Below are 13,646 nucleotides of genomic sequence, written 5' to 3'. Positions count from 1 at the left end.
CTGGGCCTGGGCACTGTCCCTCAGCTCTTCAGCTCAAGGCTAATGCCCTACCACTTGAGCCACAGTGCCACTTCTGGCCTTTTTCTGCTTATGTGGTGCTGAGGAATCGAACCCAGGGCCTCATGCATGTAAGGCAAGCACTCTACCACTGAGCCACCTTCCCAGCCCTGGTGTTGCCTTTTAGATTCTTCTTGCTCCAGAAAGGCAAGTGCTTTCTAGTTGGTGGTTCCTAGTCTTTTAATCTGCCCTAAGTAGACTTATGTAATGTAGAGACTGGAACAGAGTAGTTCCTGTCCCTATGGAGGACCTGGGTTCAAGCTCCAGTACTGCTAACAAGTCAGAGGCTGGGTCTTCAGCTGGTCATGAAAGCTGTAGGCCTGGGTCTGGCCTCCAAGAAGAATACAGAATAAGCACTAGCTAGAAGCCAAAGGCACAGTAGTGTTCTTGGTCTGGCAAAAGGCTCAGATACATCCCAGGCTCATTACCCACATCACTCAAGAGGCTGATTTTTTTTCTTTATTGTTAAAGTGTACAAATATATAAAGCATCTTGGGCTTCAAAAACAGAAAGGAAGAAAGAGGTCTCAGAAACAGTTTACAAAGTATAAAACATGCAACTACATAATCTAAGGGTATACAGAACAGCCAAGAGATAGGATAAGAGCTCCTTCTCTTTCCCAGAGCTAAGACAACCTTGGGGAGCCTGCAGAAGCAGCTAGTCCACTGCCAGGGAAAATACAGTACCCAGTGAGCGTGCCCCTCTCAGTGGAGAGAAAAGGGCAACATACAGCTTACCTAAAAGCTCTTTCCTCCTGCTCCAAATCAAAGAAAAGCAAAGTCGTGTCCCTTTCCCAGCTGCCCTAGGCCCAATGCCTACACTTGGCATTTACCAAAATGTGTCCCTGCTCAGACCCTTCGTGTGAAACCAAACATCTTTATTTCAGTCATCACAGGGGCCGTTTCTTGCTGCTTATTTGTTTGCTAGCTTGCTCTTCCAGCTGCATGGCCAATCGCAAGGACTTGATGACATCTGGAATGAATTAGAAGTGATGCACAAGGGATAAGAGTCTCAGAGGCACCCACTCACTCCGTGCACACATGCAGCCACACCTACCTCGCAAAGCTGAGAAGTGCTTGGCTTGCTGGGCGAGAGCAGATTCCGCTTTATTTACAAAGGTCTCCAAGTCATAATCTGGTTGCTCTGTCATCTCGGAGAGCTCAAGCCAGCCTGGTCCTTGCTGCAACAAGTAGTAACACCAAAACACTTCAAATTATCCCTGCCTGCTGGGCACTGGTGGCTCACGCCTGTAATCCTAGCTACTCAGGAGGCTGAGAACTGAGGATCACGGTTCAAAGCCAGCCCAGGCAGGAAAGTCTATGAGACTCTTATCTCCAATAAACCACCAGAAAACCTGAAGTGGTGAGGTGGTTCAAATGGTAGAGTACTTGCCTTGAGCTGAAGAGCTGAGGGATAACGCCCAAGCCCAGAGTTCAAGCCCCACGACTGACAAAAATAAATAAAATTATTTCTATATTCCAACTGCCTGCAATGCTGTTGTCTGTATGAGAGGCCGTTCCTCATCTATGCCCTATACCCCTATACCCTGCCGCCTCCTGACCCTCTTCCCCTGAGAAATACTCAACTGGCATTCATCCTCCTCCTACCCAGACTTATCCCTACACTCCACCAAATGAGTAACATCATTGCTTCTGCTACCCAAACCAAAAGGTAGAATAACAACTTTTATTCTCACCCAATCCTGTCAATTCCACTCCTCTAATGATTCTTGAATCTCATGCCCTCACTCTAATCCCAAGACCATGGAACTGCCCTGGTCTATGCACCATCATCTTTCTTGAACTCTTCCTAATTCTTAAGTGCTTCTACCTCCCAAGCTCCCAAGCCAGACTCCATATTGTGGCCACAGTGATACACCATGTGTGTATGAAAGTGACTGTATGTATGTGTGTACAAACCAGTACTGGGACTTAAACCCAGAGCCTGGGTGTGGTCTCTTAGCTCTTTTTTTGGCTCTGTTGTGGGGCCTGAACTCTGGGCCTGGGCATTGTGCCTGGCTTAGTGAGACCCTATCTTAAAAATAAAGGGTGAAGCCAGTGCTGGTGGCTCAGGCCTGTAATCCTAACTACTCAGGAGGCTGAGATCTGAGGATCTCATTTCAAACAGTTCAAAGCCAGCCTGGGCAGGAAAGTGCAAGAGACTCTTTATCTCTAGGTAATCACCAAAAAACCAGAAGTGGCTCTGTGGCTCAAGTGGTAGAGTGCTTGCCTTGAGCAAAAGAAGCTCAGGGACAGTGCCCAAGCCCAGAGTTCAAAGTCCCAGGACCAGCAAAAAATGAAATAAAGGGTGGAGATGAAGCTCAGTGGTTGAGTGCTTGCAAGAGACTGGTATAACCCACCATGTCACTACTTTGCCAAGTCCCTTCAAAGGCTTCCACTGCCTTCATGATGAAGTCCAAGCCTTTCGTACAAGCTAAATATATATATATATAGGCCCTTTAGCATCAGGGTCCTGCTGATCTGTCCAGACCTGGGATCTTCCTTTAATATCTCTTCAAAACTTTTGTTTGGACAACAGTGCATCCCTCGTTTATCCTAAAAGTGCCATGTCCTTTAAACCTCCGTACCCAGAACAGTCCAGGAGAAGACATGCTTAAGCACTTCGCCATAGTCCCATATCACAAGTGCTACAAATTCTTCCTTTCTGCTCTGCAATTCCCAGAATGCCAATGTGTTGAGATATTTTGTGTGGTTCCTCAATAGCAAAAGTAGCACCTCCCACTTACTCAGCTCCAACCACTTAATCATCAAAGACATCCCTTCTCTCCCAATTTAGGGATGAAAAAACTGAGGCTCAGTGAGGCTGACTTTCACAAGGAAATCAACTCACACCCAGAAGGGTCAGGATTGACCTCAAGTCTACTTAGAGCTTACTACATGGATCTGCTGTTTTAGGTCCATGATTGTAGCATAGGAGCTGGAACATTTACTGAATAAAAGAGCAAAGATTCCTGAATTACCCCCAGCATCTTCAATAAAGGGAGGAGGAGGAGGCTTAGTAGCTCTAGCTGGGAGGACACAGAAAGGCCTATTTGCGCCAGATGGTGTGATCACTGCCTGCCCTAGAACAGCTAGATTGTCAGGTAGAGATTAAGGAGTGCTAGTGTGGGGGGCCTCTTGCCATCCCAACCCAAGGGAGCCAGTATGGACATGCAGTTCCTCCCTGGCCAGGGCTAGCCCCTACCTGTATAATCTCCTTAAGCTCTTCCATAGCTCTCTCCTCCAGCTCCCTGATCTGTGTCATGGCTTCATTAAAGCTGGACATCTGGGAAGACAGTTCATCTTCTTCCTTGGAGAACTGAGGTCCAAAAATAGAGAACAATATAGACTACATGGCCTGGGGTTCCTACCTCAGAGGCCACATTTTCACTTTCCCTCCCTCCCTTGTAGCCCTCTTACACTGCTTGAGATCAGAGCCCTATTACAGTTGGTTTCCATCTCTTCTGTTTCCATTTGAATTGGCTGCTCTCCACTGGGCCCGGTGTGGGGGCTGAGCTCCTTGACTCTGAGGAAATAAGGAAGTCTTGATCTCACAGCAGCTCCCTTGGCACTCAGCATGGAGTACAGAGACACACAGGTTACAAGGCTGAGATCCAAGGTTGATAAGCAGTAGTTTTGCCATTGGGCAAGAGAAAATAAACTGGACAAAACCCTCAAACAATGCTAAAGGGAGCTGGGAAAGGTCTAGCACCACAGCTGAACTCCCATGACTTCCAGTCACTGAATCATAGGGAGTATACAGCAGGCACTGGGTATCCCAGCCTCCCCCATCCATTCCCCATCCCATTAGGCTGGAGGTACTAGTACCTGTCTGCATATCGTAGTGTGTTTAAAGTATATTCACAGGAGCTTATGCCTGGTGAGATCATAGCAATCTGAAAAGAGGCAAAAGATAGAAGTTGCATATCACAGGTAGAGATGCTAGTCAGTCTGCTCCTGAAGTTGCTGCTGGGAGGAACCTCTGAGCTGATGACATTCACTTGGTAAAGTGGAAGGAATCATTAGGCACCCATGCTATGCCAGGCAACTTGCCCAATATGCAATGCATATTTAAAAAAACAAATTTTTAACAAAAAAACTTTTTTTCTTTTTTGGTGCCAGTCCTGGGGCTTGAACTCAGGGATGTGGTGCTGCCCCAGAGCTTCTTTTGCTAAAAGCTAGCGCTCGACTACTTGAATCATAGTTCTACTTCCGGCGTTTTGGTAGTTCATTGGAGATAGTCTCACAGACTTTACTTCCTGGGCTGGCTCAGCCCAGATCTCAGCCTCCTGGGTAGGTACTGTATTCAAGGTGTGAACCACTGGCGCCCAACAGAAAAAAAAACAAAGGTTTTTTTATTTTTTGTTTGTTGGTTGGTCATGGGGCTTGAATTCTGGGCCTGAGCGCTTGTGCTCTTCAGCTCAAGGCTAGTGCTCTACCAGTTGAGCTACAGTGCCACTTCCGGTTTTCTGAGTGGTTTATTGGAGAGAAGAGTTTCAAGCCCGGGCTGGCTTTGAACCATGATCCTCAGATCTCAGCTTCCTGAGTAGCTAGGATTACAGGCGTGAGCCACCAGCACCCGGCCAAAGTTTTTTTTAAAAAGCCAGACTTTTACTATGTTGCCCACACTGGTCTCAAACTCCTGGGCTGAAGTGATCTTCCTGCTTCACTCTCCTTGGTAGCTGTGACTACAGATGAGATATTCTTGTCCAATGAACTAGCAAAAAGCCAAAACTGGAAGTGTGGCTTCAGTGGAAGATCTCTGGCCTTATGTGAAAAAGCCAAGTAAGAGTGCAAGACCCTGAATTCAAGCCCCAGTGCTGGCACTAAAAAAAAAAAAAAAAAAGGGGTGGGGGGACGGGGCTGGGAAGGTGGCTCAGTGGTAGAGTGCTTGCCTTGCATGCATGAGGCCCTGGGTTCAATTCTTCAGCACCACATAAGCAGAAAAAGCCGGAAGTGGCACTGTACCTCATATGGTAGAGTACTAGCCTTGAGCTGAAGAGCTGAGGGACAGTGCCCAGGCCCAGAATTCAGGCCTTATGACCCGTGCGCGTAAAAAAAAAAAAAAAAAAAATCACTGCAGGCTTATAGCTAGTGCTCCAGCCTATATACTAGGTTGGGAACCAATGAATCTGAAGGAAGTCTTGGAAGAGATAAGGATTTTCCTTGTTTGCATCCCCTCAGGTTTATCTTCAAGTTTTGCAAGTCCCTTTTTTTTTTTTTTGGGTCCGGTTGTGGGCTATTTAACCAGATAAGGGACTCTCAGCCAGCCAGCCAAGAGATGTGCCTACACATGGTAAAAGAGCAGGTTCTTTTTTTTTTCCTTTGGTTAGTTGTGGGGCCTGAACTCTGGGCCTGGGCACTGTCCCTTGGCTCTTCAGCTTATGGCTAGCACTCTACCACTTGAGCCACAGAGCCACTTCCGGCTTTTTTCTTTTTTCTTATGTGGTGCTGAGGAATCAAACCCAGGGTCTCATGCATGTAAGGCAAGCATTCTACCACTGAGACTCCTTCCTAGCCCCAGCTTTTTTTTTTTTTTTTTTTGCTCAAGGCTAGGACTCTACCACACAAATCCACTTCTGGTTTTCTGGTACTTAATTAGAGATAAGAGTCTCAAGGGTTTTCTTGGCCCAGAGTGGCTTCCAATCATAATCTTAAGATTTCAGTCTCCAGAGTAGTTAGGATTATAGGCTTAAGCCAACAGTGCCTGGCAAGGGGCAGGTTCTTTCCTCCTTGCTTGGAGGTTGGGGATGGGGGAGGTGGTAATGTGGAAGCAGCAGCAGTAAAGGAGTGGTGGAAGTCCAGTCAAGAGCCTGGAAATGGAGGCAGCCAGGAATGAGCCTGCTATCCAGGGACAGAACTAAATGTCTCCTCTGTACCAAAGTAACTCTACTCACCATGCAAGTCCTTGAGTTCTCCCCAATAAAGGAGTCTCTCAGCACCTGTGTCAGTTTACTCTCTCGGAATGGGGTGTGAGCTTTGTTCTGTCCTAGGGCCCTGATACACTCCTGTGAAGCAGCAGGAACAATTAAAGACCCATCTTTCCCTCCCTTCCCTCCAGGCCCTACCACCAGCTGGGCTCTGTTACCTTCAGGGCCAGAAGACTTTTGTTGATTTCTGCACCCTCCATTCGGGTTTGCCGGTCAGCACTGGAAGTATCTGCCCCTCGTTCGTTTCCTGCCAGATCTACCAAAGAAAACTTGCCATATAGTTTCCCTTTGACTCGAAGAAGTATCTGGAAGCAGGCATGGGAGCGGGAAGAGTTGGAGTTGGCAAATGTTTGCCCAGAGGTCCTGTGGCAAAGGTGATGAGGGAGGCAAAGAAAGGTTATTATGACCTTCTGGGATCCAGTCCCCAAGACCCTCCAGTGTTTAGGTCAGATCAGGATTCTAATAAGTTGTGTGTCTTCCTTTCTCAGACTTTCATTCTGGACAACAGCCATCTCCAACTTTGGACATAATAATTTTCTACATAGCCAAATCAGTAGGCTTTAGGTAGATCTGCGGAAGGATGAGCTGTCTGCTCCAGGGCATATATAAACAACATGAGAGCATTTGAGGGGCCTGAGGAGGGTAGCCCCTCCCTGACCCTCCATAATACCATATCAGTACTTCCTTACTTCTGTGTTCTATCCCAGAACACATCCATCCAGGAAGCTCCTGAATTTCACAAGGGAAGGACCAGGACAGTCTTATAGATGTGGAGAAGCATGCCTGTGAATAAAGCCTGCCTTGGTTAGAGTCGGACAACTTTGACTTGAGTCTGAGAAGCCTTTGGCCTTGGATTCTGTCCTACTGTGAGCCCTTAAAGCAGAGACCCTCACAGCCTTTACCAAGCTGGCAACAAGTAGCATTATGTGGAAACAAATGGCACGAGTTAGGTTAAAACCAGTCATTAGAAGATAGCCCCTTCTTTATTAAAATTCTGACCTGCAGGCGCTACCCAAGTTGATCATCTTGATGACATCATCAGCAGAGTTAACCAGGTACTCCTGCAGCCCCACCACCTGCACCTGTTGCTTGCCGTCCTCCAGCACACGTAACTTGGCCTTTTTGTTGAGCAGATCAAACAGCTGTGCAAGGCAGACAGAATAAACCTAAGGGCACAGGTGCTAGGTACCCTGTCCAGCTCTTCCAATCTCCAGATATCAGACTAGTAGAGGGCATTGTACTTGGAATCTGAACTAGTTTACCTCAGTTCAATTTGGCTCTGCTACTTTACTAGTTGCAAGGGCTGAGCAAGTTACTGAACCACTCTAATCTGTTTTTATTTGTAAAGTCAAGATAAATTATGTGCTTAGATAGCAGGGCGCTGGTGGCTCATGCCTGTATCCTAGCTACTCAGAAGGCTGAGATCTGAGGATCATGGTTCAAGGCCAGCCCTGACAGGAAAGTGAGACTCTTATCTCCAATAAACCGCTAGAAAACCAGAAGTGGCGCTGTGGCTCAAGCGGTAGAGTGCTTGCCTTGAGCTGAAGAGCTGAGAGACAGTGCCCAGGGCCAGAGTTCAAGCCCCACAACCGACAAAAAAAAAAAAAAAAAAGTGCTTAGAATAGTGCTTAGCAGTGGAAACTGGTGGCTCATACTTGAACTCCTAACTACTCAGAAGGCTGAGATCTGAGGATTATATGTTTCAAAGCCAGGTCAAACAGATAAATCTGTGAGATTCTTTTTCTTTTTGGTTGGTTGTGGGGCCTGAACTCTGGGCCTGGATGCTGTTCCTCAGCTCTTCAGCTCAAGGCTAGTGCTTTACCACTTGAGCCACAGCACCACTTCTGGCCTTTTCTGTTTATTTGGTGCTGAAGAATTGAACCCAGGGCCATATGCATGCAAGGCAAGCCTTCTACCATGGAGCCACCTTCCCAGCCCCAAATCTGGGATATTCTTATTCCCAGTTAACCAGCAAGAAGCTGGAAATGGACATGTGGCTGAAGTGGTAGTGTGTGCCAGCTTGAGCAAAATAAGCCAAGTGAGAAAGTGTGGCTCTGGATTCAAGCTCCAGTACCAGCACCAAAAAAAAAAAAAAAAGCACAAGGCCCCGAGTTTAAATCAGGTACTAAAACACACACACACACACACACACACACAAATAGTGCTTAGTACATACTAGGAATAAATATTAGCTACTTTTATAATCTGTTTTCTAAGGAGGAAGGCAACCCTATAAAAGTGTATAGAGACTACAGAGAAATCAAAAGTATTCACATGCCAGGCGCTGGTGGCTCATGCCTATAATCCTAGCTACTCAGAGGAGATCTGAGGATCATGGCTCAAAGCCAGCCTTAGCAGGAATGTTTTTGAGACTCTTATCTCCAATTAACCACCAGAAAACAGGAAGTAGCACTGTGGCACAAAGTGGTAGAGTGCTAGCCTTGAGCAAAAAGAGCTCAGGGATGGCGCCCAGGTCCTTAGTTTGAACAAAAAGAAAAATAAGGAAGCAAAAAAAAAGTCTCATGGACTTTCCTGCTCAGACTGGCTTTGAACAGTGATCCTCAGCTCTTAGCCTCTAAGAAGATGCCAGTTCTTGAATAACTTTGGCGCCATCTCATCAGATTTTCACCTCCCTCTACATGCCTGGGACGAATAGCTCAAAGGTCTAACCTAGTAAGTTATTTGTCTTCTGTAACTTGTAGCCAACTTTAAGGTATTGGAAAGTCAGGAGCTCCCTCAGCATAGATAGGGGCTCCCTGACTACTACCTTCCCATTGTAGATCTCAAAGAAGGTCACATAGACTTCCAGGCCCAGGTTCCGGTAACGGGACTGTTTCTTCAGGAGGAAGACATCCTGGGCTGAGGAAGAGAGCCTGGATAAGTAACAACCTACCTTTCTTCACCCAATCCCAATGAGACAAAACGTATTACTCACAGGCCATTGCATAGATCCCTTTGGATGCATTCTGAGCTTTACCAGACAGGTCTCCACCCATAGTCTGCAAAAGGAAAAGTAGACAACTATGGTTAAACTTGGTCTAAGCCAGGTCTACTGGCTATATTGCTAGAGTGGGCCATACCAAAGCCAGGAGACTAAAGCTGCTGAGGCCTCTCTGTGTGTCTGGTATAGTGAGTGTCTGGTGATGGGGCATCTGCACTGAAAGGACTTTTTGCAAGACATTCTCTTCCTTTTCAGGAGTCCAATATTACACTATAGGAAAGTTATCTCTCTGCAGACTTGAATACTCACATGTGTCTTGCCACTTCCTGTCTGCCCATATGCAAAACAAGTTGCTTTTCCTCCTTCAAAAATCGTCTGTACCAGTGGCCTTGCTGTAAATCTAGGAGAAAGGATAGAAGGGCGGGGGGTGGCATTTGTGCAACCAATAATTCTTGGGTTCTAAGAGGCACTGGAAATGTTAGGATGCTCTGCAATACTATCTCCGTACCATCACCAGGGTTGATTTGGTTGACCTGGCTGGTTAGGTGGGTACTCCTTCACTCAAAGTTCCATATGCATCCCTCCCAAAGCTACATATGTGGTAGAAGATCATTTTCTCTGGTAGAATCTATTCTTTGGTCAAGAGTTTATTAGTAACCATGTTCCCCTGCTAGAACCTCCAAAGAGCTCTCCAGGCAAATGGAGATGTTCCATCACTATTGGATTCTAATGTTCCAGGAACCCCTCAAACAGATATTCAGCAAATTTGCAAGTCCATTACTCTTATTTTTCAATTTTTATTTTGCTAGTGATGGAATGGGGCATCACACTGGCTAGCAAGTACTCTACCACTAAGCTACTACCAGGCTTCAAAGTCTTTATATGTAATATGGCATATGACACATTCCCCATCTTTGCATAATTTCTAGGTTATTAGTAATACTTAAGTGCAAGATAGTTGTTATGCTGCATTGTAAAATGTCTGCAAATGTTCAGTACAGAACCAGTCTTTTGTGATCTGTGGATGGCTAAATACACAGCTATGTAACCCAAGAATGTAGAGGGCCTGAGGTCCCCAATACCTTCTAGGTATACTACTCCTTTCCTGCCTCAGTAGTCCATCTTCTTCTTGACCCACTAACAAATCCAAAATACTACTGGCTTATTGTCAGGGAGGGGGTGAGGGATAGTAACCTACCAGGAGCAGGCTGATGGCATACATTCTAAACTGCCCAGCCTATCTTCTGACACTGGAGATAAAAGTGAAAATCTGAGCTTGGCAGACAGCCTCCAGCAGCATCCAAGGGAAATCAGATCTAAAATATTTTATGCTCTGTGGGCTGTTTGTCACATTTTTCTGCTTGAGACAGGGTCTCAATAAGGAGCCCTGGCTGGGTCTTGAACGCTCTCTATTCTCCTATCTTGGTCTTCTGTGTGTTAGGATTATAGGAGAGAGAGAGAGAGAGGAGAGAGAGAGAGAGGAGAGAGAGAGAGAGGAGAGAAAGAGAGAGAGAGAGAGTGCGCGCTGGTACTAGGCCTTGAATTTAGGGCCTCACATTTTCACTGAGCTTTTTTGCTCATAAATAGCAATCTACCACTTCAGTCATGCATCCAAGGCCAGCTTTTTGATTTCTTTTTTTCTTTTTGTAGGTCATAGAGCCTGAACTCTGGGCCTGGGCGCTGTCCCTCAGCTCTTCTGCTCAAGGCTAGTGCTCTACCACTTGAGCCATAGCGCCACTTCTGGATTTTTCTGCTTATGTGGTGCTGAGGAATCAAACCCAGAGCCTCATGCATGTGAAGCAAGCACTCTATCATCGAGCCATCTTCCCAGTCCTAGCTTTTTGATTTCTGCAGGTTAATTATAAATGAGACTCTCTCAGACTTTTCTTCCCAGCTGGTTTCAAACCATAATCCTTGGATCTCGGCCTCCTGAGTAGGTAGGAATACAAATGTGAGCCATTGTCACCAAAAATTAAAAAAAAAAAAGTGTGAAAAGAAAAAACTTGAAGCCAGGAAGGTGGCCCACACCTGTAATTCCAACACTTGGAAGGCTCAGGCAGGATGGAAAGCTAAATGGCAGTTTGGGCTAAACTGCCAGTTTTCAAGGGCCTTTTGGGCAAGAATCTGTCTCAAAAACCATAGGCTCGGTAGCTATGTGAATATGATCATGTAAATATGATCGCATAATATTTTGAAATGAACTCTAAGAAATGGAAACAAGAGGGTTCTTTTTTTCTTTGTTGCTATTTTTGTTTTCTGTACTTTTGCTTGTAAGTTTATCTGTTTTGGGGAGGGTAAGGTGGAACACAGAAAGGGTAGGAAAAAGGGTAAATGCAGCAGTGACAGGCTGGGAAGGTGGCTCAGTGGTAGAGTGCTTGCCTTACATGCATGAGGCTCTGGGTTCGATTCCTCAGTACCCTATAAACAGAAAAGGCTTGCACTGTGGCTAGAGTGCTAGAGCCCAGCGCCCAGGCCCAGAGTTCAGGACCATGACTAACACACACACACAAACAACAATGACAACAAACAAATGCAGCATTGATACTCACTAGATATGTTGAAAATATACTACACAACTTGTGGGTAGAAATAGGAGGGAAAAAACTGGGAGAGAGAAGGGAAGGGGATACACTGTTCAAAAAGAAACGTACTTATTGCCTGACTTTTGTAACTGTAACCCCTCTGTATATTACCTTTACAAAGACTATATATATTATAATTACATAATTATATATAAAATATATTACAATTATATATATATATATAATATTAAAAATAGCTAGAAGCCAGGTGCTAGTGGGTCATACTTATAATTCTAGCTATTTGGGAAGTTGAGAATGAGATTATTATTTGATGCCATCCTGGGCAAAAAATTAGTGGGATTAGACCAGGTGGCTCCCTAAAGCCACTAGGAGAAGCAACATCCTATCCTAAATAAAACCAGTGAAAAGCAGGGCAGAAAGTTTGGTTCTGTGGTATTAATAACAGCCAACAAGCACCTGAATTCAAATTCAGTACAATCAATCAATCAGTAAATCAATCAAATAGGCGACAGACTAACCTGTAGACAACTTCATTGGTCGCTGTTTCATCAAATGCAAAGTCAAAACAGAATGCCTGGTTCTCTAGATACTTTGTTAAGTCCACTTTTAATTTCGGTTCATGCACCAAGAGGAGGCACTTGCTAGGAACAGAAATCACATCGATTTCTTTCTTGGCCAGTTCTGCAGAGGGAGAGAACTTCAGGGGGGTGCTCTCTGGATACAGGGGACCTTCAGTCAGTCTGAAGCCTCTTTTTGACTGACTGAATGGCTTACCTTGCTTATTTAAAGGGCGTTTCCTAACACAGACACAGATCCTGTGTTCTTCGATCTGTAAGAGGGTAAGAGGAGAAATCAAAAGGAGAAAAGTCAGAGCAGTATCAAAAAGTTGTTCAGGGGCTGGTAGAGTGTTTGCCTTACATGCATGAGGCCCTGGGTTCAACTCCTCAGCACCACATAAGCACAAAGATCTGGAAATGGTGCTATGGGTCAAATGGTAGAGTGTTAGCCTTGAGCTGAAGTGCTGAGGGACAGCGCCCAGGCCAGAATTCAGACCCCACGACAAACAAACAAAAACAGAAACAAAAAGTTTGTTCAAACCTCCCTGCCCTGCCCAGTCAATAGACAAAATCTTAGTGATCCTGTTAGTCACACTACAGCATAAGAAGTTGTATTGTATATTTCCCAATTTCCTTACTCTGCTGCCCACAAGAGTTTCCAGCACTATTTTTATAATTTTTTTTTTGGTGTCTGGGGGAGGGGGAGAGGCAGTCCTGTGGCTTGAACTCAGGGCCTGGGCATTGTCCGAGTTTCTTTTGTTCAAGGCTAGCACTCTACCATTTGAGCCACAGAGCCACTTTTGGCTTTTTCTGTTTATGTGGTATTGAGGAATCAAACACAGCATGCATGTTAGGCAAGCACTCTACCACTAAGCCACATTCCGGCCCTATTTTTGTAATTATTAGCAGCAATCTAGCCAATCTATACTAGACAGGATAAGATTCAGTTTGTAAAGATCAGACTCACTCTCCTGAATCTCACTAGCTGCATCCCACCAGAGTTTTAAAAAAAGTGGACAGAGCCAGGTGCTGGTGGCTCATGCCTGTAATCCTAGCTACTTAGGAGGCTGAGATCTGAGTATCACGGTTCAAAGCCAGCCTGGGCTTTATCTCCAATAAAAATCACTCAGAAAACCGGAAGTGGTACTGTGGCTCAAGTGGTAAAATGCTAGCCTTAAGCTGAAGAGCACAGGGACAGCACCCAGGCCCAGAGTTCAAGCCAGGCATGTATTCAGCACAGAGTAGACAGGTTAGATCGCCAGTGTGAAGCCAGCCTGGGCATCTCAAAAAAGGGAGATGAAGAGTGGGCTACGGGCATAATTCAAGTAGGAGAACCCTTGTCAAGCCTTCTTGAGACCCTGGGTTCAATTGCCATACTGCTGGGCACCGGCGGCTCACGCCTGTAATCCTAGGTACTCAGGAGGCGGAGATCTGAGGATCTCGATTCAAAGCAGGAAAGACCATGAGAATACTATCTCCAATAAACCACTAGAAAACCAGAAGTGACACTGTAGCTTAAGGCAGAGCGCTAACTTCGAGCTAAAGAGCTGAGGGACATGGGGCTGGGAAGTTGGCTCAGTGGTAGAGTGCTTGCCTTGCATGCATGAGGCCCTGGGTTC

The 13,646-nt window shown here is 45.7% G+C and overlaps 1 protein-coding gene across 1 annotated transcript in view; it reads right to left on the bottom strand.

Annotated features, from left to right (window-relative positions):
- Nucleotides 1–534: 534 nt before the first annotated feature.
- Nucleotides 535–13,646, bottom strand: part of Kif2c (kinesin family member 2C) — a 38,018-nt gene continuing 24,906 nt past the window's right edge. The window contains exons 7-19 of the mRNA XM_013016788.1: nucleotides 12,245–12,299; nucleotides 11,989–12,151; nucleotides 9,237–9,327; nucleotides 8,922–8,985; nucleotides 8,754–8,845; nucleotides 6,986–7,128; nucleotides 6,145–6,349; nucleotides 5,954–6,064; nucleotides 3,885–3,952; nucleotides 3,477–3,582; nucleotides 3,262–3,375; nucleotides 1,114–1,237; nucleotides 535–1,029 (exon numbers count right to left, since the gene is read on the bottom strand). Coding sequence (XP_012872242.1) covers nucleotides 947–1,029; nucleotides 1,114–1,237; nucleotides 3,262–3,375; nucleotides 3,477–3,582; nucleotides 3,885–3,952; nucleotides 5,954–6,064; nucleotides 6,145–6,349; nucleotides 6,986–7,128; nucleotides 8,754–8,845; nucleotides 8,922–8,985; nucleotides 9,237–9,327; nucleotides 11,989–12,151; nucleotides 12,245–12,299 — 1,419 coding nt within the window. The 3' untranslated portion in view covers nucleotides 535–946. The remainder of the gene's footprint in view (nucleotides 1,030–1,113; nucleotides 1,238–3,261; nucleotides 3,376–3,476; nucleotides 3,583–3,884; nucleotides 3,953–5,953; nucleotides 6,065–6,144; nucleotides 6,350–6,985; nucleotides 7,129–8,753; nucleotides 8,846–8,921; nucleotides 8,986–9,236; nucleotides 9,328–11,988; nucleotides 12,152–12,244; nucleotides 12,300–13,646) is intronic.

Source organism: Dipodomys ordii, unplaced genomic scaffold (genome assembly GCF_000151885.1).
Source record: "Dipodomys ordii isolate 6190 unplaced genomic scaffold, Dord_2.0 Scaffold33, whole genome shotgun sequence".
NCBI lineage: Eukaryota > Metazoa > Chordata > Mammalia > Rodentia > Heteromyidae > Dipodomys > Dipodomys ordii.
This window is presented reverse-complemented; position numbering and strand designations above follow the sequence as displayed.